The 27862-nt window shown below is 39.2% G+C and overlaps 1 protein-coding gene and 1 long non-coding RNA gene across 3 annotated transcripts; one reads left to right on the top strand and one right to left on the bottom strand.

Annotated features, from left to right (window-relative positions):
- Nucleotides 1–598: 598 nt before the first annotated feature.
- Nucleotides 599–16483, bottom strand: LOC106081989 (uncharacterized). Its single transcript, XR_001220439.1, has 2 exons — nucleotides 16014–16483; nucleotides 599–1129 (listed from the first exon to the last, which is right to left on the bottom strand). It is a non-coding gene; the product is annotated as an uncharacterized LOC106081989 (long non-coding RNA).
- On the top strand, nucleotides 898–27648 carry LOC106081987 (histone acetyltransferase p300). Of its 2 annotated transcripts, XM_013244277.2 has the most exons (16): nucleotides 898–983; nucleotides 1046–1630; nucleotides 1695–1887; nucleotides 4696–5064; nucleotides 5359–9840; nucleotides 9917–10206; nucleotides 10274–10431; nucleotides 11640–11750; nucleotides 19910–20855; nucleotides 20921–21151; nucleotides 21238–21468; nucleotides 21534–21931; nucleotides 22001–22364; nucleotides 22425–22742; nucleotides 22825–23505; nucleotides 25856–27648. In XM_013244277.2, the coding sequence occupies exons 2-16, from the start codon at nucleotides 1289–1291 to the stop codon at nucleotides 26537–26539; spliced, it is 9798 nt and encodes a 3265-aa protein (XP_013099731.2). In that variant the 5' UTR covers nucleotides 898–983; nucleotides 1046–1288; the 3' UTR covers nucleotides 26540–27648. The 2 variants fall into 2 exon arrangements, with proteins under 2 accessions (XP_013099731.2, XP_013099732.2); XM_013244278.2 differs by lacking the exon at nucleotides 898–983 and having other exon boundaries at nucleotides 1123–1630; nucleotides 11670–11750.
- Nucleotides 27649–27862: the final 214 nt, after the last annotated feature.

Here is a 27862-nt window from a genome sequence, read left to right as displayed (position 1 = left end):
AAACAAGGAAATTCATGTTGAAGAGACGCAAAAAATCCCGGCACACTAATATCGAACGCAATAAACTATCCTAGCTGAGGATTTTCCATTTCCAATCAGGCGGCTACAATTATGTGTTATGAAATAGCGAAGAAGAGCAGCAGAAGCCTCGATATAGTGTAGATTATTTTCATCAAGAACAACAACAACGATGTGTGTAATAGAAAGAGTGCAACACAACAAACAACAACAACAATAATACATATATGAAATGCTATTATGTTAAATGCTGATGTGGTGGAGGTGGCGGCGGTGGTCTGTTGTCAGTTCTGAAAAGATTGTAAATTTTTTACCAAATACCACCAACTTCATCCACCTCCTGTTTCCCTCACCGGACACGTCAACATCACCATCATCATTAAACCAAAAACAGAGAACTCAAGTCAACAACTATACAATAGAAACCAAAACTTAAACGGAAAAGAATGAAATTTTTGTTTGTGGTGGTAATAACAGCAAACAAAACAAAAAAAAAAAAATAAAGACAACAAACAGTGGTGTGCAGTGAATGTTTCAGTAAAACAAAGTAACAATAAAAAAATTAAAAAACGAAAACAAATTAAAAAAAAAACATCTTGTATTTATATACAAAATGCACTCAAGCGTGTTCGTTGAGAGCGCTTTGGATTATTTGTTGGATACAAAAGTTAACTCAGTTGTCAATAGCAAACCAACTAATAAAAGAATACAACAAAGCTGTCAACAGCAACTGCAACGGCAAAGAGACATTGTGTTTTTTAAACAACGACGTCGACGTTGTTGGCTACCTTGGCAATTTCAATTCCTGCTCCCAGTGACTTTGGCAGCAGCAACAACCAAAACAACATCAACTGTAAAGGGTACCAGCATTGCATCAGCAACACCTTAAACTACTATTTTTGTTCTTGTTATCAGCAGCAACAATTGAAAAACAAATCCATCAACAACATATTCAGTCGCCGCCAGTAAGCAAACAACACAGTTCCTTGCAACTCTCTCACACTCATATAATCAATCTCTCGACTAGTTTTTTGTTTCTTTAAAACTTCAAAGTGCTGCTTAAACGTCATTGTCGTATTCGACGTCTTCGCAAAATAGGATACGGAAATATCTACAAAGAAACCACACAAGAAAAAACTTTTTTAAGTAAGATCTAAAAAATAACTAGTGAAACAACAAAGAAATTACAATACAAGCCAAACAAAGTTTCGTAACAACCAAAAACTATAACTATAACAACAAAAACTTAAATACAATTCAACGTTTATGAATGATGGCCGATCACATGGAAGAACCTCCGCAAAAGCGGATGAAAGTGGATGATCTTTATTTGTTGGAGGAAAATTTACCGGATGAATTGGTCTACAACCTGGGTGATCAACTAGGTGGACCTGGGGCAGGACCTGGTTCTGGTGGTGGTGCTCCAAATCATGGCATGGCTGTTAATGTCGTGGGCGGGCCAAATAAACCCCCTGCCCAAGGTCCAGGTCCCGGTGCTGGCGGCCCACAATTAAATGGTTCGGTGGACGATGTCAATTCAGCAGGCGGTGGTCCTGGTGGCAATCCCCTAAGGCAAATGCATCACAATCAACATTTGCAACATTTGCTTCAGGTATGAAGGCGTAAATTATTAATTTTACTCACAATATTAACTTTATTGTTGTAACTTCTTTTAGGGGAATAAAAATCCTGGTATGGTTGGCAATCCCATGGGCGCCGCTGTAATGAATCAGTTGGGCAGTAAATCTCCAAATTTGCAATCCCCTAACACCGGTGGCATGCAAGTGAATGTAAATCAGATGTGCGCAATAGTGAATTCGATGCCGATGTCAATATCCAACAATGGCACCCAAATGAATTCTATGTCGGGTAAGTTTCTAAAGGCAGTAGACCCCTTAAATTTAATTACTTGAATAGCAAAAAATATATCCCAAATACACATTTTCTTGTGCTTTAAAATTGAGATTGCTTGATGTTCTTTTACAATGCTATACGTACGATACTATTTTATTAGAGCGTGATTTTAAACGTTGACGTGGCGAAGTTTACTTTTAGGTTGAATAGATCATGAAGGGTAAGTTCACTTAGGGGTCAAGCTGACCTCTTGTGATACCCCATTGAGAAAAAGAATTGATGTCCACTTTCGATACTTACTTATTCTTGTTCAGAAGCGGCAATGACCCCAGTCCGCTTGCAGCCTTGTTCGATTGGTCTTACTGTAGAGTCTCATCGCCAAAGAGGATTCAATTATATTTACGCTTCGAAAACATTTTTCCTCAAAACTACCTGGTTCGAATGTGCCTCAGATCTTGAGATTTGAAGAAGGTAGAACCGGAATCCAACCCTTAGCTAGCGCTTTATATTCCTTAGTGTTTTGAGGCCTCGTCAATAGATGCCTTCAGAATCAGTGCGATGCTCTCTCAACAGAGTTTTGGAAATAAAAATTTCCGTCTGTTTGTGAATGGTCTCTATCGCCTACTGCGATATTGAGTAGGGTTGAACATTTTTCTATTGAGCGGAGGGATTAGGAAACGAACAAGGTTGGGAGTAGACTTTTGTGTGATTTGTTGCGGATGGACAAGTTGGACGTGGAGGCCACCGTAGCGCAGAGGTGAGCATAGGTTCGAATCCTGGCGAGACCACCAGAAACATTTTTCGGTGGCAACATTTTTGAGGTATGAGGTTGCCATGTAAAATTTCTCTTCAAAAAGGTGTCGCACTGCGACACGCCGTTCGGACTTGGCTATAAAAAGGAGGCCCCTTATCATTTTACATGTTGGACGTAGTGAGAGTACAAACCTTAGAATATATCTGCATTGACATTTTTGCATCAGCAATATAATTGTTTGGTAGTGTTACCACATGCAATTTTACTTGTGCCTCGGGAGTAGTTCTTGGACGGCAGTAGCGAAATAATCAAAATTTCAAGCATTCAGTTCAAAGCTTTTGTCCAGAATTGACACAGTGGACTAGGTTTCCGAGTGAAGGTTTAGCATGGTTGTCAGTAGCCTTGACATCATAAAGGTTAGTTTTAGGTGTATGAAAAAAAGTTCATCGCTACACCATAACATATGCTTAGGGAAGGAATATTTATTACGACAAACAGTTAAATTTCGTTAGTATCGCATTCCTTCCACCTTCCGTAGACGCCTTATCGGTAACTTCGCTATAGATATATATATGCATATATATACATGAAGTGAAGGGTAAACAAACACAGATGACAAAAACAAAAGGTGCCAAGGTCGCAGAAGAGCCTTCATTTATGAGAGTTTCTGCCATGCAGACATTTCATACTACTACAGTAGTCTGAAATGACGAGGGGTTTGTGTACCTCCAGAGAACTCGGGCATGGGCCTCAGTTGTCTACAATGGCTTCTTATCACCACAAATTCTACGAAGACCAATTCTTCCTTAGTTCTTCGCGACGTCAAAGGCCCAAAAATTGCCCTCCTGTTCCGTAAAGAACTCGCTCATAGGGACTTGGATTTTAGCATCACCCCGCGTTCCATTTGCGGGGTCATCGTAGAAGTCTTCTACCATGTGAGGCTTCGCTAATAATACGCAATTCATTCCTTGTCAGCTTTTTAGCCTCCTCACGTTTTTCTTGTTGATAGCTTTCCGCACGATCTGAAATTGTTCTTTGCATCTTCTGAACAGTCTCGACATCATATGACCCGACGCCATAGTCGTCGTCGTCGTTGTAGCAGTGTGTTGTACACTGAGGCGGCAGCCCTTGCCGATGGATAACTCCATCGGGTCAATCCGGTACGTACAACCGGCTGCCATGGGATTGCAGTAGTATTTTGTGATTGTCCGATCGTATTGCCACACCCGTCTAGAAGTCTATACGGCTTCCTAATTCCTAAAGACTATGAAGGCTCGTAAACTTGTTGTCCCTACAATCTGAACCCATCCGACAGATAAAGGTGGGGAAACGACGTCCAATCCGTCAACAAGAAATAAACATCCTGGAAAATAGTCCGTGATGCCGCCATTCCAGAGTGATCGAGTCCTTGCCACGAAACGATCTTACTTCACAAAGTGATCTTCCTAAGGGTCGCATTCCCCACATGCTATTATTTTGCTACAACATCAACCAGATTCAAATAGATCGAAACGGCAATTCCGGATTGACCCGATGGAGTTCCTCATCGGCAAGGGCTAACGCCTCTTTGTGCAACACACTGCAGCAACAACAGATCAAAACGGTGTCTATAGTTCAAGGAATGATAAGTTCCAAACTACTACAGTTTATGCCATCAAGCGCCTCCCTCCGTGCCCTTCTCTTTGCCCCCATAGTTGAGCGCGTAGCCCTGTACCCTCTCGGTCATTCTGGGCATAGCTGTCCAGAGTTTGAGTATAGCCCAGACATTCATAGGTGAGAATTGTTTGAACCACCGCCGTTACGAAGTCTTGAATTCGTATTTATCATGTTGTGCAGATAAGCACTTTTATGACCCTCTACTCGATGATTTTTCTCCAGTTTATGGTTACTAATTAATAACTACTAGGCCTCCGGACACAACAAGTGCCCTCAAGGCAACAAGCTTCTGCCTCCTGCTCAAGAGTACAAGATTTTTTAGGTTATGTTGTAATATTTTTAAGCTCACCACAAATATTTTTTTACTTTCTGTTAGCTAATATTTTTGGTTTTTTTTTTCTTAATCCTTTCAGGTATGAACACCATCGCTCAAGGAAATATGGGTAATATGGTTCTTACAAATAGTGGAATGGGTGGTATGGGCGTAGGAGGTGCTGGGATGATTAAGCAACAGATGGGCGCCGGTCCTGGCGGCATGATGAATGCTGGTCCTGGCGGTGTGGGACCTGTGGGTCCCGGTAACATGGGTCCGTCGGTTGGTGGTCCCAATCAGGGCATGCATATGGGTGGTCCAGGAGGACATCCACAAGTAATGCAAAATGGACCAATGATGCGTATGGTCGGTCAACAACATATGATACGTGGACCAAACCCACATTTAATGGGTGGTAATGGACCCGGAATGGGTGGTCCTCGCATGCAAAATCCAAATATGCAAATGGGTAAGTTTTTTGATTCAGATCCTTAAATATTCGAAGATTTAATAAAACATATATATTACCTATATTATATTGATATTAAACCACATCTGAGTAACCTCCCTGTATCGTAAGGACAGAGTACGTAACATGATGCGAAACATGGGGGATTAGGTGTATAATGTGAAAAATGACTGAAAGCATCAGATTAGGAAAATATTTTACTCATACTCAACAGTTATTTTTATTATTGGTGTTTTTTTAATATTCTATAACTGACGAAAACATTGGAAAATTCTATATACATATACCAAACAGGTCAAATGAACAATATGGTTGGTGGAGGAGTTGGCGGACCGAACGGACCCTATGGCGGTGGGGTCGGTGTCGGCAACGTTGGCAACTATGGAGGCCCTGGCGGTCCTCAAGGCGGTATTAATGTGAATGCCAATAATCCTCAACAACAGATGTTAGCTCAACAAATTGCGGCACAACATGGTGGTGTTCCACCAAATATGACAGCGGCTATGCAACAGAGTCAGCGGGGTCCTGGCGGTGTGCCCCTCGGCATGGGTGGTGCGGGCGTTGGGGGTGATGGTAGTGGAGCTGGTCTGGTCGGTGGTCCACAACAACAGATGAACAATGCTCAAATGAATCCCAACCAACAGCAAAACCCACAAGGCGGCTTAATGGGAGCTGGCGGTATGGGTGGCATCAGACCACCACAGGCGGGCGCTGGGCCTGGAGGTCCTCAACAAAACTCCATGATGCTTCCCCAACAACAACAACAGCAACAGCAGCAGCAACAACAGCAACAACCGGGCACTTCTCAGCAAGGCGGCGGCAATGCTGGTGGCGGTGGATCAGGAGCTGGAGCCGGTGGTGCGGGCGGCAGCGCTAGCGGCCAACATATCACTGACGAGCGTAAGAAGCAGATACAACAACAACTTATGCTGTTGCTGCATGCGCATAAGTGCAACAGGCGTGAAAGTCTAAATCCGAACCGAGAAAAGTGTAGTGTTCAGTACTGTAAACCCATGCAGGATGTTCTTACCCACATGGCAAATTGTAAACAAAGCAGAGATTGTACAGTTCAACACTGTATATCTTCAAGGCAGATTTTGTTGCATTATAAAACGTGTCAACGTTCCGATTGTATCATTTGTTACCCATTCCGTCAAAATCATGCTTTCCAAAACAATAACCCAAATGCTGCAGGTGGTGCAGCTGGCGGTGGCGGTAATAATGCCAACCAACAACAACAAGTTCAGCCTAATGCGAATGATAAACAAGTTCCTGGTGGCGTTGGTGGGCCACAACAAGTAGGAGGGCCACAGCAATCGGGAAGCGGAGTGCAACCGGGCGGGGGAGCACCAAATGTTACAACGGGTGCGGGTGGCATGCCCGTTGGTGGAGTCGGCCCCAACCAGGGACAAATGAATATGAAACCCAATGCAACAGACATGCAACAGCAAATGCAAAATGCATCTCAAAACCCTAATCAAGAAATACGACGATTTGACAGCATGGGGATGCAGGGAGCTGTGGGCAATGCTGGAGGGCCAAACAATATGCTGCAAGGCAATGCAGTGGTGAATGCCCAGCAGCAACAACAAATGCAAGGCATACGCATGGCAGGTGTGCCTCCACCAGTACGTGTCATGTCCAATGCTGTTGGTGGACCAGGTGTAGGCGTAGCAGTGGGGCCCTCTTCGGGCGGAGCTGGTGGCAACAATGATCAAGTGGGAATGCGGCAGGTTGTCAATAATTTGCATATCAGCGGCGGAGGCAACGGAACTGGTCCCGATGGTGGCGGCGGTGCCGGTATGCAAAATCAGCAACAGATGCTTCTCCAGGGAGCTGGAGGACCCAATAAATTTCAAATGGCCGCAGTACCCACCCCGCGCCTGTCTGACTTATTAAAACCCGGTGTAAAAGTTCCGACAGACCCCAGCCAAGTTCAACCAAACGCGCTGAGTCAGCAGCAACAACAGCAGCAGCAAGCGAACATTCCCCTGTCGGTCAATGTACATAATAATTTCAATAATTCCAACATAAATACACTGCTAGGTACGGGAAATTCCGGCGACATGGTTGGCAGCGGTCCCATTGGTGGCGGTGGGCCACCAAACAAACAATTGACTCCTCAAGAATTGGCCAAGATGAAAATGCAGGCACAAGCGGGCGGAGGCTTAGTTGGTGGTCCGAATAATACTCCTCCTAATAGTGCAGTAACAGGTAACCCAAATGCTCCAGGTGGCGCCATGGGAGGAAGTGGGGTTCCAAATGTTCCCGGCGGTAATACGAGCGCCAGTGGCAGTGGCGTACCATCTACTTCTCAAAATCCCGGTGGGGCCGGTGGAAGTGGCGGTCCAAGTGGCGCCAGCGGTACTGGTGGCGATGAGAACAAAGATTGGAGAGAATTGGTTACAGACGACCTCCGAAAGCATTTGGTTCACAAATTGGTCCAAGCGATATTCCCTACATCGGATCCAGCCACAATGTTGGACAAGCGCATGCATAATCTCGTATCCTATGCGGAAAAAGTGGAAAGGGATATGTATGAAATGGCAACATCTCGATCGCAATACTACCACCTGCTAGCTGAAAAAATATATAAAATCCAAAAGGAGTTGGAGGAGAAGCGGCTGAAAAGGAAGGAGCAGCAATTATTGCAAATGCAGCAGCAACAACAAGGCGGTAATGCTGGTGCAGTAGGTGCTGGTCCCAGCAATGTTGCCGGTGGCGCCGCAGGTCCCAATACGACCGGAGGACTTCCCCCTGTAGGTGGTCAACAATTGCCACCTGGTCATCCTGGTCAACAAATGCAACAGCAAATACGACCCATGGTTAGTCCCATGGGCGGAGGTGTTGGTCCTGGCGGACCAAATCAAGGTGGCATGCCCATGGGTGGTGCGGCTAGCATGATGCAACTAAGAGGTCAAACTCCAGGCAATGTAGGTGGTATCATGCCCGGCCAAAATATCGGTGGAATGCGTAGTCATTCGCCCGGTGGTAGTATGCTGGCCATGCAGCAACAGCAACAACAACAGCGTATGCAATTCCCGCAACAAGGTAACATGTTAGTCGGCCCACCGGGACCCAGTCCAGGGGGCAATAGCATGGGTGGCAGCGGTATTCCAACATCACAACAACAAAATATGGTCGTTCCCAATCCTGTGCTGTCGCCGTTCACCGGACAGGCTATGCAGCCTGGACCAGGTTCTGCGGGTGGAGGCGGTGTAGCTGGTGTGCTGACAAGTCCTATTCCCGGACAGCAACAACAGTTCATAAATGCTAATGGTGGTACGGGAGCTCATGCCTCTCAGCAATTGAGTGAAATGATGAAGCAGCAGCGCATGATGCAACAACAACAGCAGCAGCAAAGTGGAATGATGCTGCCCCAGTCGCCTTTTAATAATGCCAACACGCAAATGCAGCAACAGCAGCAAAATACTTTTACATCTCCAATGTCCCAGCAGCAACAACAACAACAAAAGCAGCAACAAAGCATGATGGTGGGTAGTGCTGGAGGAAGCATGGGAAATATGCCACCAACGCCAACCAGTATGGATTCGCTTACAGCGGCCACAGGCACAAGTGCGGCGGGACCAACCAGCGTAACTAGTACAGCTTCCGCAACAGTAGGTGCCGCTGGCGGCATGGTGGCGGCACCAAGTCCTTCGCCTAGTTTTACTACGAATGGTCCCCTAGGAACTCCCCTCAATAGCAACAATCCACCCTCGGTACCATCTCTAATGCAGTCCATAGGTGATCGTGGAAACACGCCGCCACCAACAGCAATGAATCCTACATCTCCTGCCTCAGCGAATGCAACGCCTGCAGCTGTAGCCAGTGCAAGCACCACAGCCGCGGTCCTTCAATCGGCCACACCAACACCATCGACTACACCTTCGTCTGCATCCGTAGCGGTGGCATCATCGACTGCTATAACATCGGGCTCAACAATAACCACGACCAATGCAGCGACAACGCCATCAACAGTTACTACCTCCGTCACAGCAACATCGTCGGCTAACTCAGCTGCTGTGGCAGCGGCAGTAGCGCTACCTTCCATACCAATAACTTCAACGCCATCAACTTCAGCAATAGCAGCCGCGACTACAACTGATACCAGTGTTTCCAGCAATGGAGTTGTACAAAACCAACAACAGATAACATCAATGGGTAAAGGCAGTTCTGGGACAACAACTACTACCTCAGCCATCAGTTCATCCCTACCCTCGACCCGGCCATCAGCAGCAGTTAGCAGCAGCAATAGTCTGTCCTCACAAATGGCAGCTCTGGAAGCAGCAGCCCGTGATACCGATGACGATGCTCCACCGCCACCTTCTCCCAATGGCGATTCCCAAAATGCTGGTAAATCTTGCAAAGGCAAATTGGATTCCATAAAACAAGAGGATGATATCAAAAAAGAATTCATGGATGACGGCAGTGCTGGCGACAATTCCCAACAGGAGTCATCGGCTGGCGTTGGCAAAAACGTAAACAATGATGGCACGGCCAAATTGGATATAAAAACCGAAGACGGTGATGTTAAAATCAAAACCGAGCCAATGGAGGTTGACGAAACGGGTGGAACCACTGGTGGGGAAGCATCAAAAGCTTCTGGCACTTCTGGCGGTGACAGCAAAGATGATATAAAGGCCATGGTAGATGGTAGTTCATCAAATGCCACAACAACTGCAGCCGGTGGTGAAGTTAAAGTAAAAACCGAAACTAAACCTGTGGTACCAGAGCCCCTGATGTCCAATGCTGGCGACAAGAAAAAGAAATGCGGTAGGCAAAACAATTTCATGTGGGGGAGTTTGGATGAACAAACGATATTAATTTTTTTCCTTTAATTTTTCTGCAGTTTTCGATCCAGAGGAATTAAAACAAGCCTTATTGCCGACATTAGAGAAACTCATACGTCATGAGCCCGAATCAGTGCCATTCCGTTACCCGGTTGATCCGCAAGTCCTAGGCATACCCGATTATTTCGAAATAATTAAGAAGCCCATGGATTTGGGTAGCATACGCAATAATCTAATGAATGGCAAATACAATGATCCTTGGGAGTATGTAGATGATGTTTGGCTAATGTTTGACAATGCTTGGTTGTATAATCGCAAATCATCCAAGGTCTACAAATACTGTACAAAGGTAAGGTGGCGTGAAAAAGGAAGAAAAAAATCAAGCCTCTAAATATAATTTTTGGTTTTATTTTTAGCTTTCTGAAGTTTTTGAACAAGAAATTGATCCTGTGATGCAGGCCTTGGGCTATTGCTGCGGCCGCAAATACACCTTTAATCCTCAAGTTCTGTGTTGCTTTGGGAAACAATTGTGTACCATACCAAGAGATGCCAAATACTATAGTTATCAAAACAGGTATGTCCTCTGAAATTATATCGTCTTTTCATATTTACATACATATCTACACACACACATATATATATGATCATGTGTTTTTGTATATCGTTACATCTATCTGTGTCTCGATTAAAAAAAAATCTTATTCTCATGAAACATGTCAAATTAATTGATAGAGAAACTATAAGAACAATAGCTAATCTGTAGAAGATCAATCCAACACTAAAAAGTAATATGTAGAACAAACAACCACACAATCAATCACCTCTTTATAGAAATAATTTTAATTTTTTGAACTTACCACCTAAAACTCTATTTAGATAAAATTGGTGCGACATTGGCTTGTTGTACATATGAGATTAAAATGTAAAATAAAAAAAAAACTTTTACTAACACTAACACTACTACTATAAACTACAACAACAAATACTATCGTTAATTAATCAATATGTTTGTAACGATTCTAATGCAAACCTTGTTTTTATTTTTTTTTTCTATACTTGCAAATGTTAAAAAAACCTTAAATAAAAAAAAACATCCTGGTTATGGTTTTTGTGTGCGTCTATTTTGAAATCCAATCAACAAATTCTTGCCCTTCCACAACACAAATATTTCCCTTCATCCATATGCTGAAATCTTTAATCCTTTAAAAACCACAACTTTAATAACGTCAACAAAAATTGTGTGGCATACAAAAATCTGCATCAATTAAACGCTTTTGCTAAAAATGAAAATGCCTAACATAATCCGCTTTGGCTTCATCAATGTCCTTCAAAATACATCATAAAAATGTGATTTCCTACTTTCCATTTCTTGCTGCTTCTTCGCAAAATTGCGAAAAATCATCAACTAATGGCATCTATGTATTCCTTACTATGCTCCTACTCTCCCTTTCTCCTTCCCCCCTACAATTGTAATTTTCCCCCTTAAACCAAACTCAAAATCGCTCGCACGCACAAAAACACACGATTGAATTCATCGCATTCGCCATATCAATATATAAATAAAAAATGCTGCTCTGCTCCTCTCTATCAATCAACCAAACAAAATATGATCGCTCTGCTTGTTTGTAATAAATTAATTTTGTTGGATTGTTATACGCGACCACCATCTCTCCTTCACAACAACAACCACCACCACCACCAAAATACTACTACTATTTTATCACAAAAAAATCTCAATTTGAAATTTAAATTAAAAACTTAAAAAATCGAATAAAATAACAGTCTAAAGGATTATGGTGTTGCCTCAAACAGATATACCTTCTGCCAGAAATGTTTCAACGACATCCAAGGGGATACCGTAACACTGGGCGATGACCCGCTGCAATCACAAACGTAAGTACTTAAAATTTTTCTTATAAAAAAATCCAAAAATCGTTTAGGCAAATTACCTATAGGTTATTCATTTTATTTATTTTGATTAAAAAAAATAACAATTTGGAAACCCCAGAAATTTTTGCAATCGAACGTTTTATTTAAACAATACACAATTTATTTAAAAATTTGTATTCCCTAAAATGAAGCCACACTTCTACTTTCTAAAACCAAAAAAATAATAGTTTTAACTTTCCTAGGGCAGTAATTTGTATACCCACTATCGGGATTAAATCTGAAAAGTTTCAAGGAATTTGTTTTTAATTATCTTTTGCTGTTCCATTAAGTAAATGGTAAATTATGGTCTAGCCATAATAAACGATTTTGCTCAAACAAATTTTGAGTGTATTAATTTTTTTTTGTAAACGAAGAATCTATGACAATTATATGCAAAACGAAATATATTTCGTATTTTTAATGGATCTATGTGTCGTTAATTGGAGGCCACCGAAGCGCAGATGTTAGCATGTCCGCCCATCACACTGAACGACTTGGTTCGAATCCTGGCGAGAACATCAGAATATTTTTCGGCGGTGGTTATACCCTTCTAATGCTGGCGACATTTGTGGAGAACTATGCCGTTTGAAAAAATGTTATGGCAGCCTGCGGCATGCCGTTCGGACTCGGCTTTAAAAAGGAGGTCCCTTATCATTGAGCTTAAACTTGAATCGAACACCATTCATTGATATGTGGGAAGTTTGCCCCTGTTCCTTAATGGGATGTTCATGGGCAAATTTGCAATGTGTCATTAATTATCTCCCCCTTTCGCAATTGAATTAGTATATTCTTTTGACGTACAATTTTGTTAATTATCCGTAAAGAAAGAAGTGCCACGGTGCTAAATTTCTTAATTGTGGCAGCCACATCCATATGCGACGAAATAAAGAACACAGCCATTGAATTTTTAGCTCAAAAGAACCATTCAGCCCTATTCTGAATAACAATTCCCTGTTTTTCCGTACGCCTTGTTCCCCTATTCTGAATAACTATTTCCTGTGATTTTTTCCCTACTCCGCTTTCCCTTATTCTAAACAAACTTCGAAAAAGGGAAATATCTCCCAGGGAAAAAAGTAGGTATTCAGAAACGAAATAAAACGGAGAATGAGACTGTAAAATTTGGGAAAAATTCTCCCAAACAAATGGAAGAGAGTTAGGATAAAAAATAATGAATTTAGTTGTTTTTATAAAAAATTATACAATTTCTGATTATTTACGAACAATTTAGTATGTACGGAAATTATTTTCCATCAAAAAAAGTACAATTGTTGTTAGGTACCCATCATAAAAGCTTTGCATAAGTTTTTCCGTTTTATTGGCAAAAAAAGAAGAAAATTCTAGAATTGGTATATGAATATACATAGGTATCAAAATATATGGTTCATATTTTAATATTCTTAGAGTATAACGAGATGTCGCTAAGTGGCACGCTGTTCAGATACTAAATGGAGGACCCTTATCATTGAGCTCATTAATATGCAAGAAGTCTTCTGACATTTCCTTAATGGAATAAGCGTGGGAAAGTTTGCAAACATTGCACTTCAGACTATCAAATATTCAAAAATACTTGGTGCTACAAGAATAATAAAATCCTTAGTCGCTTTTCGGCAGCACTCTGCCCAACAGCCGTCCCAATCACCAAAAAGAACGGCCGCCATCCGGAAGTGTCGATTAGATCTTCAAGTTCTAGCTCTATAAAAGTAGGCCTTTAGATAAAGCAGCGTATCTGGCATACCACCACCGAAATTCCCTTTTCAATATTTTTCCCTCGTCCCATTCAATCAGAATAGGAGTATTTTATTCGAGGGAGATATTAATTCCCTGAGAGTTTATTCCCAGGAAGTTTTTAGAATTGGGCTTGATTGTTTTCGTGGCAAGTAACACTATCTTCCATGCCGCATATTGTCAAGATACATCCTACGTGATGACAAAAACCAAAGTGGGATGATATTTTTGCAACTGTTTGTACTCTACCTATCCTAAATTCAAACTCCTCATTTTAAAATGCAAATTTCATTTCATATGTCGGTTTTTTAGGTTTTCCACCATCAAAATGTTGTAAACGTCATAATCCTTGAAGTTGCTCCTCTTCTTGTTTAGTTAGGTTGTGTTGAAAAGGACGTCTTAACCAATGTTGCGAATCTCCCCGGTCATTCAGGGTTGTTCTTGGGCGGATTTCCTTTCTGGAAGAAAACAACTATCTTCGAAAGACTCCACTAAACCTAATGTAGCGATTATCTGATAAGGAATGCTCCATGGAGAAACTCTAAACCTCAGCGATTAGATTTTTCGAGCATATATATTGTCACATCTAAAACCTCCTCCCTTAACCTTTTAATAAAGGTAGCGGTGTTGCCAATATTAAGTGTTATTATGTCGTTAGTACTCAAGAATTCTGCCAGGGTTTGGTCCCGCCTATTAATGTTGCTACTATCCCACAAAATGTGGTTAGAGCTCGCATCGCACCCTATTAGTACCTATTTCCTGTCTGTTTTGCTTTTCTCACCAACCGTTGATTAAGTGATGCCATCTATGCTCCATCGTCTCCCTGTCTGTCTCGTCTCTGTTGCATCCAACGTTGACATGTCTGGGGAAAATGTATAATTTAAATTTTTATGACAAATAACGCAGGTCCTCGGCCACGTAGAATAATGAGTACTTGATATGGTTCAGTCTAGAAACTTTGTTCCGGGTCGTTCATGGCTCCTGAATTAAGACAATATGAAGCTTTTTCGCTCCGGTGGAGGTTTATCTGGATGACCTCAATCATTGGTCCTTCATTACATAGGCTTCTTGGGAGTGGCTGACGGTCTCATCGTCTCCTCCCTGTTCTTTTGGCTGCATTGAGTTTCCCGTCTCTGCACTGCCTGATGTTTTAATATTAGCGTCTTTGCATATCCTAGTCTTCCGAAAGTCGGCAATAATCGGGTCCGGTTAGGCTGAATTGAGTCCACCGTCTCTGCACTGTCTAATGTTCCAATATTAGGATCTTTTCCTACACTAATATTCCAAATCTTGAGTAAATTGACTTTTTGGAAGTAGATTATGGTCTCATCGTCGGCTCCCTGCTCGTTAGGCTGTATTGAGTTTCCTGTCACTGCACTGTCAGACGTCTCATGAAATCGTGAGACGTATGGGTGGACCTCCTTCAGAGTTCAATACATGTTCGATAACCCGATCGTTTACCAAATGCCTCACCACCGACGATCTGGTGGAGCCTACCGGATGCACAGCCGATATTGATGACTGCATAAGTTATCTCATCTCTGTTGTGCTTCCTTGCCACTCCGGCGTAAGAGGGCGGCTCCTTACCTTTCTCAGCGACCATCTTCCCTTTCCTTGATGGTTGTGTCATTCTTTTGGATGTCACAGTCCTCCATGAAGACTCAGAGGCCGTGCACAATTCGGCTGCGATGACTGTTTCATTGACACTGTCGTTGTCTGAAACACAACCTTTACTTAAAGACTGAGGACGAACTGAGACTGAGAGACTGAGTTTATCCGTCTCTTCCTCATTAATTAGTCTGACGACTAGTTGTGCGCTTGAAGCATTACTCTCGACTACAGGTGTCAAGGCACATGCTGCGTTCTTTGGAGCCTACTCCAAAAAGACTTTAAAAATTTGTCGTAATAGGTAGTACCTACAGAGCTATGGATATTTTTCTTTGAGAAGCGAAATAAAAACATGTCCGCCCCACCACTCAATGGCTATTTAGTTATGTTATTTTGTTAAATATATAATTTTTCAAAATTTTTAATTTGGTAGAAAAAAAATTTTAAATCTGCTTTTAATCAGCGCACTGTTTTCCGGAGCAGTTTGATCACGTTTAGATATTCACAATTCCAACAGTTTGTAATAGTGAGGGAGAATAACAGTACAAGAGGTCCTTGATGTTCTCGCAAGGATTGAAAGTCAGATGTTTTCTGTCATAGGAGCACTTTCTAACTTATGCACCAGTGTTCATATATTCAAAAAAGTTGAAAAGAATTGTACGATTTCCTTATTATTTTTCAATTCTGTCAAAAACTAGTTTTTGGCTAGGTTTTTGAAGTTTATGACGTATGTATTATACGTCGGAGTTTCCGACAGGCCATCTCTGATCCCAAATAGGAAAAGAACTGTTGTTGTTTTACGCAGATGCCTGCCTTCGAAACTTCCCGGTCCACTGGATGAGCTTTACTTTTATAAAGCAACATGAACAATTTTTCAAAAAATGGAATACTTACCTTGGCAATATATCTTTATGTTGCAATTGTGGAACCGCGATTGGCAAAACCCGCAGGTTTATATTACTACCCGTTATGTATTTCGGATTAAAGTGGCTAACACATATTTTTGACTTTGTCAAGCTCGTACCACAAGCAACACTCCATTTCATTCTTCTTGCTTTATCATTAGGAACACCAAAAAATTTAGCTTTTCATATAACGACTTCAGTTTTTGCACGAAAAAAAAATAACTACATTTTAATCAGTAAATTTTTCTTAGTAATTACCGAAAGCACTTCTTAACTAAAATATATATTAAACAAGATATTCCACGAATTATTGAAATTATTCCATCAATTGAACAATCAAACAAAACACAAAAAATTAAATTTTGAATTTTTTAAATTTAAATTGACGTTTTATGTTGTACGGCGAATTCAAAATTGTTTTAACATCTGCCGTTCCATCAGAAGTGTTGATATACCCGCCTTATTAAATACGCCTTAGAATTTCAAATAAAATATCTGAATTTCAATTAAAATTTCTGAATTATAAATGATACTTTCTGAATTCTAATTGAAAATAGTGTAGTACCTGAAAGAGACAATGCATAAGATTCTCTACTTATAGGCAGTACATAAACAAACAAAGTGGAAACGTCGATCCTGTAGATAAAGGAAGTTATAACCTTTCTTGTACCAATACGAGGCATGTATTTACTAAACGTATTGTATTCATTAACGGTGCTTGGATACAACTTTTCCATTGATATCATAGTAATCTATGTTCCATTTCGATTCATTCTTCCATAGAAGCTTGGTCGTATCACATCTTAGATGAAAATTTTGCCAAAGAGGTAGGAGTACATTCGAATTCGACACAAGAGAAAGGTTTATCTCTATAAAATAGACGCTGATATGACGTTCCGTTCCCAGAAAATATTTTAGAATGTAATTCTACATTCTAAAATATTTTCTGGTCGATCAATCTAAGAAACTTGATAATGTGAGATCTAATAGGTAGGGGGATCGTTCCAATTACCTTATGGTTATTTCGATTTTGGAAAAAAATGTTACACTTTTGTTACACTTATACCCAACAAAATTTTGCAAATGTCATCCCAATACTTTCAAAGTATTGCAATTTTCACGTTTAAAACGTGACATGTTCATATACGGAACATAAAAACCAAAAAAAAAAAAAAATACTAATAGAATGTTTTAAAGTCCAATTAACTTTTTGTTTCCTTTATAGAACAGTCAGATAATCCTACTTTAAAGCTACCGTTTTTAATTTTTTATACCCTATACCACTACTGTGGTACAGGGTATTATAACTTAGTGCATTTGTTTGTAACACCCAGAAGGAAGAGAGATAGACCCATTGATAAATATACCGATCGACTCAGAATCACTTTCTGATTCAATTTATCTATGTCTTAGCTATGTTCGATTTATGTCTGTCCATGTTAATTTGTGTACAAACTACAGGTCGCAGTTTTCATCCGATCGTCTTCAGATTTTATACAGGCATGTTTTTCGGCCTCGAGACGAAGCCTATTGAAATAGGAAAAAATCGGTTCAGATTTGGATATAGCTCCCATAATAATTCAATAAAAAGGTCATTTGTTTACCGATTCTCTCGAAATTTGGCAAGTAGCATTTTCTTATGACTCTCGACATTACTGTTGAATTTCATAGAAATCAGTTCAGATTTAGATATAGCCTTCATTTATATATATCACCCGGTGTTCACTCCTACAGCCACTGCAAGCGCATTTATTGACCGAACTTCCCAAAAAATTCGTACAACGTTCTTCCTCAATGTCTGTGAAGTTTGCCTGACATCGGTTCAGTTTTAGATATTGCTTCCATATATATGTTCATCCGATTTGCAGTAATATTGCAATAAAATTTGGCCGGAAGGTTTTTCTCTTGACTCTCGACTTTACTTTTGAATATCATGGATATCGGTTCAAATTTAGATATAGGTCTCATATATATCGCCCGATTTTAACTTCGAGAGTCATAGCAAGCTCATTTATTGACCTATCTTGCAAAAATTTTGCAAAACGCTTTCCTCGACGCCTGCTACAGTATCTGAGAAGTTTCCACGAAATCGGTTCATATTAAGGTATAGCTTCTACATATATGTACGTCCGATTTTGAGAAATATTGCACTAAAGTGCCCATTTGTTAACCGATTATCTAGAAATTCGGCGGGAAAGATTATCTAATGACTCGACATTACTGATGGATTTCATAGAAATCGGTTCAGATTTAGATATAGCTGTAATATATATATATATATATATATATATATATATATATATCAATTTTCAATAATGTTGTAATTTGTCAACCGTAGTTATTACAGTTTCCACATATTTGCTCGAAATTTGATGCGGATTGCTTAATAACACTTCTGAAAAAATCCGCCGAGGTCCTTCAGAATTGGATATAGCTCCGACATTGTACTTATAGGGTAGGTGTAGGTTATTATACAGTCGGCACCGCCCGGAGGACACAGACAAAATAAACATTTCCAAACATTTAAACAAAATTTATTTTAATGCGTGAAGTTTACCGAAATAAAGGAGTCCACGAATACACATTATATTCAGTATACGCTGCTATTTTGGTGTAGTCAACTGTGAAATGATAGCACCTGGTTTTAAGTGCTGCATTGCAATAAATGCTATCTGCATCTCTAGCCGATCACTAGTGGCTTCAGTTGGAGACTTTAGGTTAATTGTGTTCGATCTAGAACAGAGAAAAAACAATTCATATAGATTTTCTCAGGTTGGTGAAAGAATGAAAAATTAAAGTAAGCGGTTCGCTCCTTGAGATCGAGCTTTTTCTGCCATATTCGTCAACTTTTAATTTACTATTAGTTATGCCATGTGCTTCGCGTTTTTTGAGAGATTTTATAACGTACTTCGTTCTCAATTTCCGCTGCCACCTGATGGCCTGAAAACCAGCAAAGATTGATAACCTTACATATGATTCTGAAATGCTTCCTTCCCTCAAAAAATTCCGGCCTTATATGAGCCGAGGCCAGAGCCTTCATTGAAAAGTGAAATAGAGCAATCCTGGAGCATGAGCCCTTTCTAGCATATAAGTCCACCTTCTTATTTCCTGTAGCCTTGTCGTGTACAGGTACCTAAATCAGGGGTTCTATAAATTTCACGACTTCTTTTGATTTTAGCTCTTTGAATTGTTTTCTAAAGATCTTCCATACTGACCACATACTGGACGTTTTGTTATACGTATTTCGATTACGGGTTTCGTTATGGCACAGACCTCTGCCTGAAACCGGCATATGTGTACATCAGTCTCAACAATATACCGAAATCAAGGGCAGAGGGTATATACTTTATAAGTGTATCATCCCTATTATGAAGATAAGTTTACGTACCAGCAGACTTTCACCTTACCAGTAATAGACGCCACACAGGCGTTAGTGCCTAGAATGTTTTCATGTCTTAAATTTTGTAAGATGTGCTCTTTTTTGTGAGAATCCAATGATACTGGTTACTATATACTACGTTTACCTATAGGGAGGCCTATCGCGAATGGCTCGGTTATTACTGTTTTTATAGTTCTTTCTCCGTTTTCGGAAGCCATAGAGTAAGGGAAACAGTAAAAGATATACTTTGTGCCAAATTTCGTTTGCACTAGTTCATTAGCTAATGCGTTTTGTCTAAAATTTTAGGGTGCTCATTAATGCATTAAGCATAGGTTAATTGAATTTTCTAAATCTTGTGACCGATTTTTTTATATTATCAACCGAATAAGTAAAAAGAACTATTTTTTACATTTGTTTCGTACAAATCTTTTGATATATTGCAATGAATGTGTTCTTATCCTCTTCATAATTTTCTTTTATTCTTGCTCATTCAAATTCCTTTGTAGTCAAATCAAGAAAGATCAATTTAAAGAAATGAAAAATGATCACCTCGAACTCGAGCCATTTGTCGATTGTCAAGAATGTGGTCGTAAACAACATCAAATCTGTGTCTTATGGTTGGATTCCATATGGCCAGGAGGTTTCGTCTGTGACAATTGCCTGCAAAAGAAGAATTCCAAACGAAAAGAGAACAAGTTCAATGCTAAGCGTTTACCCACCACTAAATTGGGTATCTACATTGAGACACGCGTCAATAATTTCCTGAAGAAAAAGGAAGCGGGTGCTGGGGAAGTTCACATACGTGTCGTCTCGTCTTCGGATAAATGTGTTGAAGTCAAGCCGGGCATGCGAAGACGTTTTGTGGAAAATGGCGAAATGAATTCGGAATTCCCATATAGAGCGAAGGCATTGTTCGCCTTCGAAGAGGTGGACGGCATAGATGTTTGTTTCTTTGGCATGCATGTGCAAGAGTATGGCTCCGAGTGTCCAGCGCCCAATACGAGGCGCGTCTATATTGCCTATTTGGATTCAGTGCACTTCTTTAGACCTCGACAATATAGGACAGCAGTTTATCATGAAATTTTATTGGGCTATATGGATTATGTGAAACAATTGGGTTACACCATGGCTCATATTTGGGCCTGTCCTCCATCCGAAGGAGATGACTACATTTTCCACTGCCATCCTACAGATCAAAGAATACCAAAACCAAAGCGTTTGCAAGAATGGTACAAGAAAATGCTGGACAAGGGCATGATTGAACGTACCATACAAGACTACAAAGATATTCTAAAGCAAGCTATAGAGGATAAGCTGACATCGGCCGCAGAATTGCCTTATTTCGAAGGTGATTTCTGGCCTAATGTTTTGGAGGAAAGTATAAAAGAATTGGATCAGGAAGAGGAGGAGAAAAGAAAACAAGCCGAAGCTGCGGAAGCAGCAGCTGCTGCTGTAAGTTTCTTAGTTCTTACTGTTAAGTTTACTGGCCTACATTGTTCTCGTTTCGTGTTTTTTAGATTTTCTCCATAGAAGATAATGAAGTTAGTGGGGATGGTAAAAAGAAGGGACAGAAGAAGGCCAAAAAGTCCAACAAATCAAAGGCTGCTCAACGTAAAAACAATAAAAAATCCAATGAACAACAGGCTGGCAATGATCTCTCGGCGAAAATTTATGCCACCATGGAAAAGCACAAAGAAGTGTTCTTTGTTATACGTTTACACTCTGCCCAATCTGCAGCTAGTTTGGCGGTAAGTAGCTACAAACTGGAGCAAAAAAGCATTACAGCTTTTAGCTGAAGTATTTAACACATAATATTGTTCGCCTATTTCCCCAGCCCATACAAGATCCCGATCCTTTGTTGCAATGCGATCTTATGGACGGTCGTGATGCATTCCTTACATTGGCTCGTGATAAACACTACGAGTTCTCATCATTGCGTAGAGCCCAATTCTCAACGCTTTGCATGTTGTACGAGTTGCATAACCAAGGACAAGATAAATTTGTCTACACCTGCAATAACTGCAAGACTGCCGTTGAAACACGCTACCATTGTACAGTGTGTGATGTAAGTGTGAAATGGTTGCAATCGATTTTGGTGCCATGTGTACTAAACGCCTTTTTATTTTGCAGGACTTTGATTTGTGCACTTTGTGCAACGAAAAGATTGGCCATCCCCATAAAATGGAGAAACTTGGTTTCGATTTGGATGATGGTTCTTCTCCGGCCGATTTGAAACAAGCCAATCCTCAAGAGGCCCGCAAACAGTCTATACAACGCTGCATCCAGTCATTGGTGCATGCTTGTCAATGTCGCGATGCCAATTGCCGTCTACCTTCGTGTCAGAAGATGAAAAGGGTGGTACAGCACACCAAAAATTGCAAGAGAAAAACGAATGGTGGTTGTCCAATTTGCAAGCAGCTTATTGCCTTGTGCTGCTACCACGCCAAACATTGCCAAGAGCAAAAGTGTCCAGTGCCTTTCTGTCCAAATATTAAACACAAACTCAAGCAACAACAGTTACAACAAAAGTGAGTTTTATATGCAGGCAATTCCTTTTTCTTGAATATTTTTTCTAATTTTTGTCTATGTTTTCTTAGGTTGCAACAACAACAGTTGTTACGCAGGCGTGTTGCTCTTATGTCTCGCACTGTTACTGCACCCGCAGCACTACCCGGCCCAGCAGTTCCCAATCCTGCAGTGGTTGTGCCTGGAGGAGTGCCAGTCCCAAGCGTGGCAATGGGTGGTGTTGCTGTAAGCCCGGCTGTAATGGGTGGGCAGCCCGCCATAATGCCTGCAGGCGCTGGAGCCATGAGTCCATCTACAGTTCCGGTTCCATCACCTGTTTCAACGCCTATAGCCGGCGGTGGCATGACATCACCACACCCTCATCAGCCTGGTATTGGTATGAAACCAGGTGGTGGGCATTCACCTTCGCCCAATGTTTTGCAGGTTGTTAAACAGGTTAGTTACTTTAGATTGAAGGTGTAAGCATTACTTATAAATCTGTCGTACTCTTTTCAGGTGCAAGAAGAAGCGGCGAGACAGCAAGTACCACATGGTGGTGGCTTTGGCAAAGGCGGTGCAATGGCTCCACCCGTAATGCAACGACACCATATGGGTGGTTTGCCTAATCAACCTAATCCCGGCATGGTGGGCAATGTTGGCAATGTTCCCGTTGCTACAGTGGTTCCCATGGGCCCCGGAGGCAGCAGTGTTATGGGTGCCAACCTTCTGCCCATGGATCAATGGGGAAATCGTTATCCCAATAATAATGCCAATCAGGGCATGCGTCAACCTAACCAAAATCAGGTCATGCAACAAAATGCTATGCAGCAACAAGTAAGTCGAAATAGGAACATAAATAAAATATTTGAGTTCAACTTAAACATTATGAATTTTCTTTTTTTTGTTTTTTTTTTAGAGTATGATGGGTGGTATGGTAGGTGCTGCTGGTGGTTCGCAACAAATGCCCGGCAGTTCTGGGAATATGCCAGGAAACGCACAAGGCGTAGGCGTTGGTGGCGGTATGGGTGGCAGTGGCGGAGGCGGTATGGTTGGCATGGGCGGAGCTGGTCCCATGGGTGGCCCCGGTGGAATACGTCCCCAGGGCCAACATCCTAATGCCGGAGTTGTGGGTTCTGGCCAAATGCCGAACGGTCCCCTGAACAATCAGTTAAATACGCAACAGCTTGCTCAAATTATGCAGAAGATTAAAAATAATCCCTCCAGTGAAGGTCATCAACAAATACTGCAAGTTCTAAAACAAAATCCACAAATAATGGCAGCCATTATTAAACAAAGGCAACAAAGCCAAAATAACGCAAATGCCGGTGGTGGTGGCCAACAGGGAGCCGGTGGTGCTGCTGGCAATGGACCTCAACAACAACAGGCCCAACAGCAGCAGCAGTTGCAGCAACAGCAAGTAATGCAGCAACAACAAATGCAGCACATGATGAACCAACAACAGCAACAAATGCCACAATCACAACAACAGCAACAGATGATGCAACAAGCCCAACAACAAAATCCTGGCCAACATCAACGAATGCCAGGCATACAAAGTCATTTGTTGATGCAGCAACAGCAGCAGCAGCAAGGACAAGTAAGTACTAGTTTTCCTTTGATCAATTAATGACAATTAATCTACATCAAACAAATCAAATTTAATCGAAGAAACAATTTTGGAACAATTTCAGTTTATACAATTTCACGATTTCAGTTTATTTTTTAATATATTAATTTTTTATAATTTAAATTTTTTTTTTGTTTTTTCATAAATTTTTATTTTTTTCGTTGAATGTCACTAAAGATCAAAATAAAAGAGCGCAAACATATAAACCAAGCAAACCGGTCCGTCGCTTTGCTGTAGGTCTATGCGGCCTTCCACAAAAAAAAAAAAAACACTTGCAGTGACATTCAAAGAATATTTCAAGTGCAAACAAGAAGAGTTTGGCAATGTTGATGTGTTTTTTGTTCTTAGCATTTATGATTAGTTTGTATCGGAATAGTGAAAAGTACGGCTTTCCCCTCTCTTGCTGCGCTAAGAAGAGTTGGAGGATTATTGAGACGTGTTTCTAGTCAAAAGTGTGCTCTCCACCATACTCAATAGTCTTTGGGAATGTAGGGCACCTTAATCAATTAAACAAAAGTGCTGATGAAGTACATGGCGTAACCGAAATCATGGTACACTAGCCAGTCAAAGTGTTTTGAATTAGAACACACACTTGCTCAACTTTTATAATTTCTTTGCTATGCTATTCTTTGAATAGAAATCATTGCGCTGATTGAGCTGGACGATATTCGATAAATCACAAAAAGAATTAAAGATCAAAACAAAAGAGCGCAAACATATAATTTTTATTTTTTTATAAAGTTTAATTTCTTTATAAATTTTTTCTTTTTTTTTTTTTTGATTTATATATATTTTTTTTTTAAATTTATATATTTTTTAACTTTTATTTTTTTATCATTTTATTATTTTGTATAATTTTTTTATGATTATTTTTTTTTAAATTTTGTATATTTTTATAATTTTTATTTTGTTATGCTTTTTTATTTTATTTTTTACATTATAAAATTTTTTTGTAATAAATATATATTTTTTATTATTAATATATATTTTTTATTACTAATATATATTTTTTATTATTAATATATATTTTTTATTATTAATATATATTTTTTTATAATTAATGTAAATTTTTTTGGTATTTTATTATAGTTTTGTTAATTTTCTTTTCTTCTTGTAAATTTTTTGATTTGTTGGTTAATTTTCTAGTCAAGTTTTTTTATTAGATTTTTCTATTTCCATTTTTGTTGCTGTTCGATTTTTATTTGTTTTTTTCGTTAGTTTTTTTTTTTTGTTAGTTTCTTATTTTTTGTTACATTTTTTTTGTTCTTGTAAGTTTTCTATTTTTGTTGCTGTTAGTTTTCAATTTTTTTTGTTAGTTTTCATTTTTTGTTTTGTTATTGTTTTATTTTAGTTTATTTTATTTGCTTTATTTTGTTGCTGATTTATTATTTTGATTTTTGTGTTAATTTGTCGTTAGCGTTTTAATATTTTTTACATATTAATTATTTACTGTTTTGTTGTTTATTCGTTGTTTTATTTCTTTTGTTGCTATTTTATATTTTGTTGGTTGTTTGTAATTTTTTTTTTAATTTTTTTATTTTTTTTTTTAAATTTTTATTTTTTTTTAATTTTTTTTTAATTTTTTTTATTTTTTCTTTAATTTTTTTTATTTGTACTTTTATTTTTTATTTTTACTATTATTTTTTTTATTTGAATTTTTATTTGTATTTTTTTTACTTTTATTTTTTATTTTTTTATTTTTTTTTTTTTATTTTTTTATATTGTTTTATATTTTTTATATATTTTTTTATTTTTTTTATATATTTTTTTATTTTTTTTATATTTTTTTATATATTTTTTTTAATTGCTTATATTTTTTATTTCCTTTTTTGTTTGTTTGTTGTTCTTCTTCTCCTTCTTGAGATGAACATTAGGTCATATCAGGGAAACTTTCTTCGAGCGCAGTAAGATATGTAGACCAGCAAACGCCAATATCTCTAACTCAAAAAGAACATCTATCATTAGAGATTATTATTTATTTTTTTTGTTTTTTATTTTGGTGTAGTTATTTCATTTAGTTTTTGAACTTTATTTATTAATTTTTTTTATTTATGTTATTTTTTTATATTAAATTTTTGTTAGTATTGCGTTTTTTTTTTTTGTAAAAAAAGTAACAAAAAATTTTTTTATTTGCACGCTCCGTTAACTAAGTCGGTAGCGATCTCAGATTACCAGTGAACGGGTGGTGGGTTCGATTCTCACCAGAAGATTTGGTCTGTCACTACTGTGGTATTACAATGGATTTTGAATTCTTTCTGTGTGTCCTCAATGGACTGCCACTATTACCTAACGTAACTCCTATTCCTTTTATTTATTGCAGGCATCCAACGCACAATGGTTTAAAATGCGCCAACAAATAAATTATCCCCCGCCATATCGTCAACGACCACCTCAGCCAATGGGAGGTGTTGGTGGTGGTGGTGGTGGCCAGCAATTTGGTGGTGTGGGCTCATTTGGTGGCCCTGGTGGTGGAGGTGTGGTTGGACCTACCGGAGGTCCCGTCGACCAATATACCGCCATGCAGCAAGGCATGAAACCAAATCCTCAACAACAAATGGGGGGAATGCCTGGAGTACAACAGCAGCAAATGATGCAAGGAGCCGGTGGTATGGTGGGAGGACCAAATGTAATGGGCCCACCAACACCGCATACGCTACAGCAGCAGCTCATGCAACAATCAGCGAGAGCCTCTCCGCCTATTAGATCGCCCCAACCTACACCATCACCACGATCCGCCCCATCACCTAGAGCAGGACCTTCGGCCTCACCACGAGCCCAGCCCTCTCCACATCATGTAATGTCACATTCACCCGCGCCACAAACAACCCATGATGGCTTACACAATCATGGAGGTATGCATCCGCATCAATCACCATTGCCAGGTGTGCCACAAGATGTGGTGGGTGGTGTTGGAGGTGTGGTGGGTGGTGTAGGCGTTGGTGGTCCCGGTGGCCCTGTGTCCGATGCATCAGATCAATTGACCAAATTTGTGGAACAACTTTAGTGTAATTAGCTAATGGCAGCGGCTCAATCCTATCCATCCCCTTCACATCCACACCAACATCCACCAGGACTTTGCGCCTCTCCTTCATCCACACACGGAAGCCGCTTTAATATGAATCAACCTCCACCTCCTCCTCCACCCACTCCCAATACACAGCCACATCAACAACAACAACACCGTTATTTTTAAGCTAGACATATAAAAACGACATGCAGACATGTGCTATTTATCATTTCATACAAGAGTGTCTTTTTTTTAGAGAACAAGAGATAAATACAGGATTTGTCCACCTTTTTGGACCATATACAGACCAATATCGCGTCAACAAGTCAGTAGTTAAAAATTTGCAGATAGTTATCTGCAAATGTCGTCAATCAAATCATTCAATCACACTCTTTTTACTCATGTTATTTAGTTTATTTTAATTTTCTACCCATAGTTTTTCTCTACAACAACAGCAACATAAATATGAACATTAAAAATGTTTTTTTATGGTTAAAATTATTATATATTTTTTAATACTTTTATAGAGTTTGAAAAAGTTCTTTGTTTAATTTTGTACATCCGAATCATTATAAGGAAATATTTCTTTTTGTGGTAATTTTACATTTGACACAATTCCTAGTAATTCTCCTTCTTAATTGTTAAGATTTTATCTGCTGCACACTCTAACAAAATAAAACAAAAAAGTTGAAAAAGTAAGAAAATCACCTCATGTGTAACATACATATTATAGAATTTATTATTAAAAATCCCCAAACACACACACAAACATACGCAGACTAATGTTTTTGTTTTAGTTCTATGTTCAAATAAGAAGCGAAAACTTTTCCTCACGGTCCCCTCTCCATATTACGAAAGTAAATGAATACTATCATCAATAATAATAAAAATAATAGTAATGATACTAAATTAGAAGTATAGCTTATAAACAACATTATCATATAACATAAACGCCTTAGCTATAGTAAAACGAACACACACACAAATATTAATATTTAAAATTAAATTTAAAAAAAGAAACAGTTAAAAATCATAAACACTTAAGTCGTAGCATTCTAAGGAATTTTATACTTTTCTCTAAAAACAAAAAAAAAAAAAAAATAATTTATAGAAAAAACAAACAAACAAGACGAAAAAGTTTATTTTTAGCACTTTGAGCTAGTATATATAATTTAAAAATATATATATTCAAAACTAATATTAATATTATATACATACTTATTATAGTGGAAGAAGAAAATGAGAAAATGTTGTACGCTAAGAATGTATATGTGTTTTTTTTTATGAGAAAAAATGTCTAAGAGAAAGGAAAAATCCATT

The sequence above is a fragment of the Stomoxys calcitrans genome, chromosome 4 (assembly GCF_963082655.1).
Source record: "Stomoxys calcitrans chromosome 4, idStoCalc2.1, whole genome shotgun sequence".
Classification (NCBI taxonomy): domain Eukaryota; kingdom Metazoa; phylum Arthropoda; class Insecta; order Diptera; family Muscidae; genus Stomoxys; species Stomoxys calcitrans.
The sequence above is the reverse complement of the archived record's forward strand: the minus strand, read 5'-3'. Positions and strand labels throughout refer to the sequence as shown.

Coding starts and splice junctions, on each gene's coding strand:
- LOC106081987 (XM_013244277.2), top strand. CDS start 1,289: ATGATGGCCGATCACATGGAAGAACCTCCGCAAAAGCGGATGAAAGTG. Junction 22,365..22,424: donor TTTTGCAGGTTGTTAAACAG/GTTAGTTACTTT, acceptor TACTCTTTTCAG/GTGCAAGAAGAAGCGGCGAG. Junction 22,743..22,824: donor AAAATGCTATGCAGCAACAA/GTAAGTCGAAAT, acceptor TTTTTTTTTTAG/AGTATGATGGGTGGTATGGT.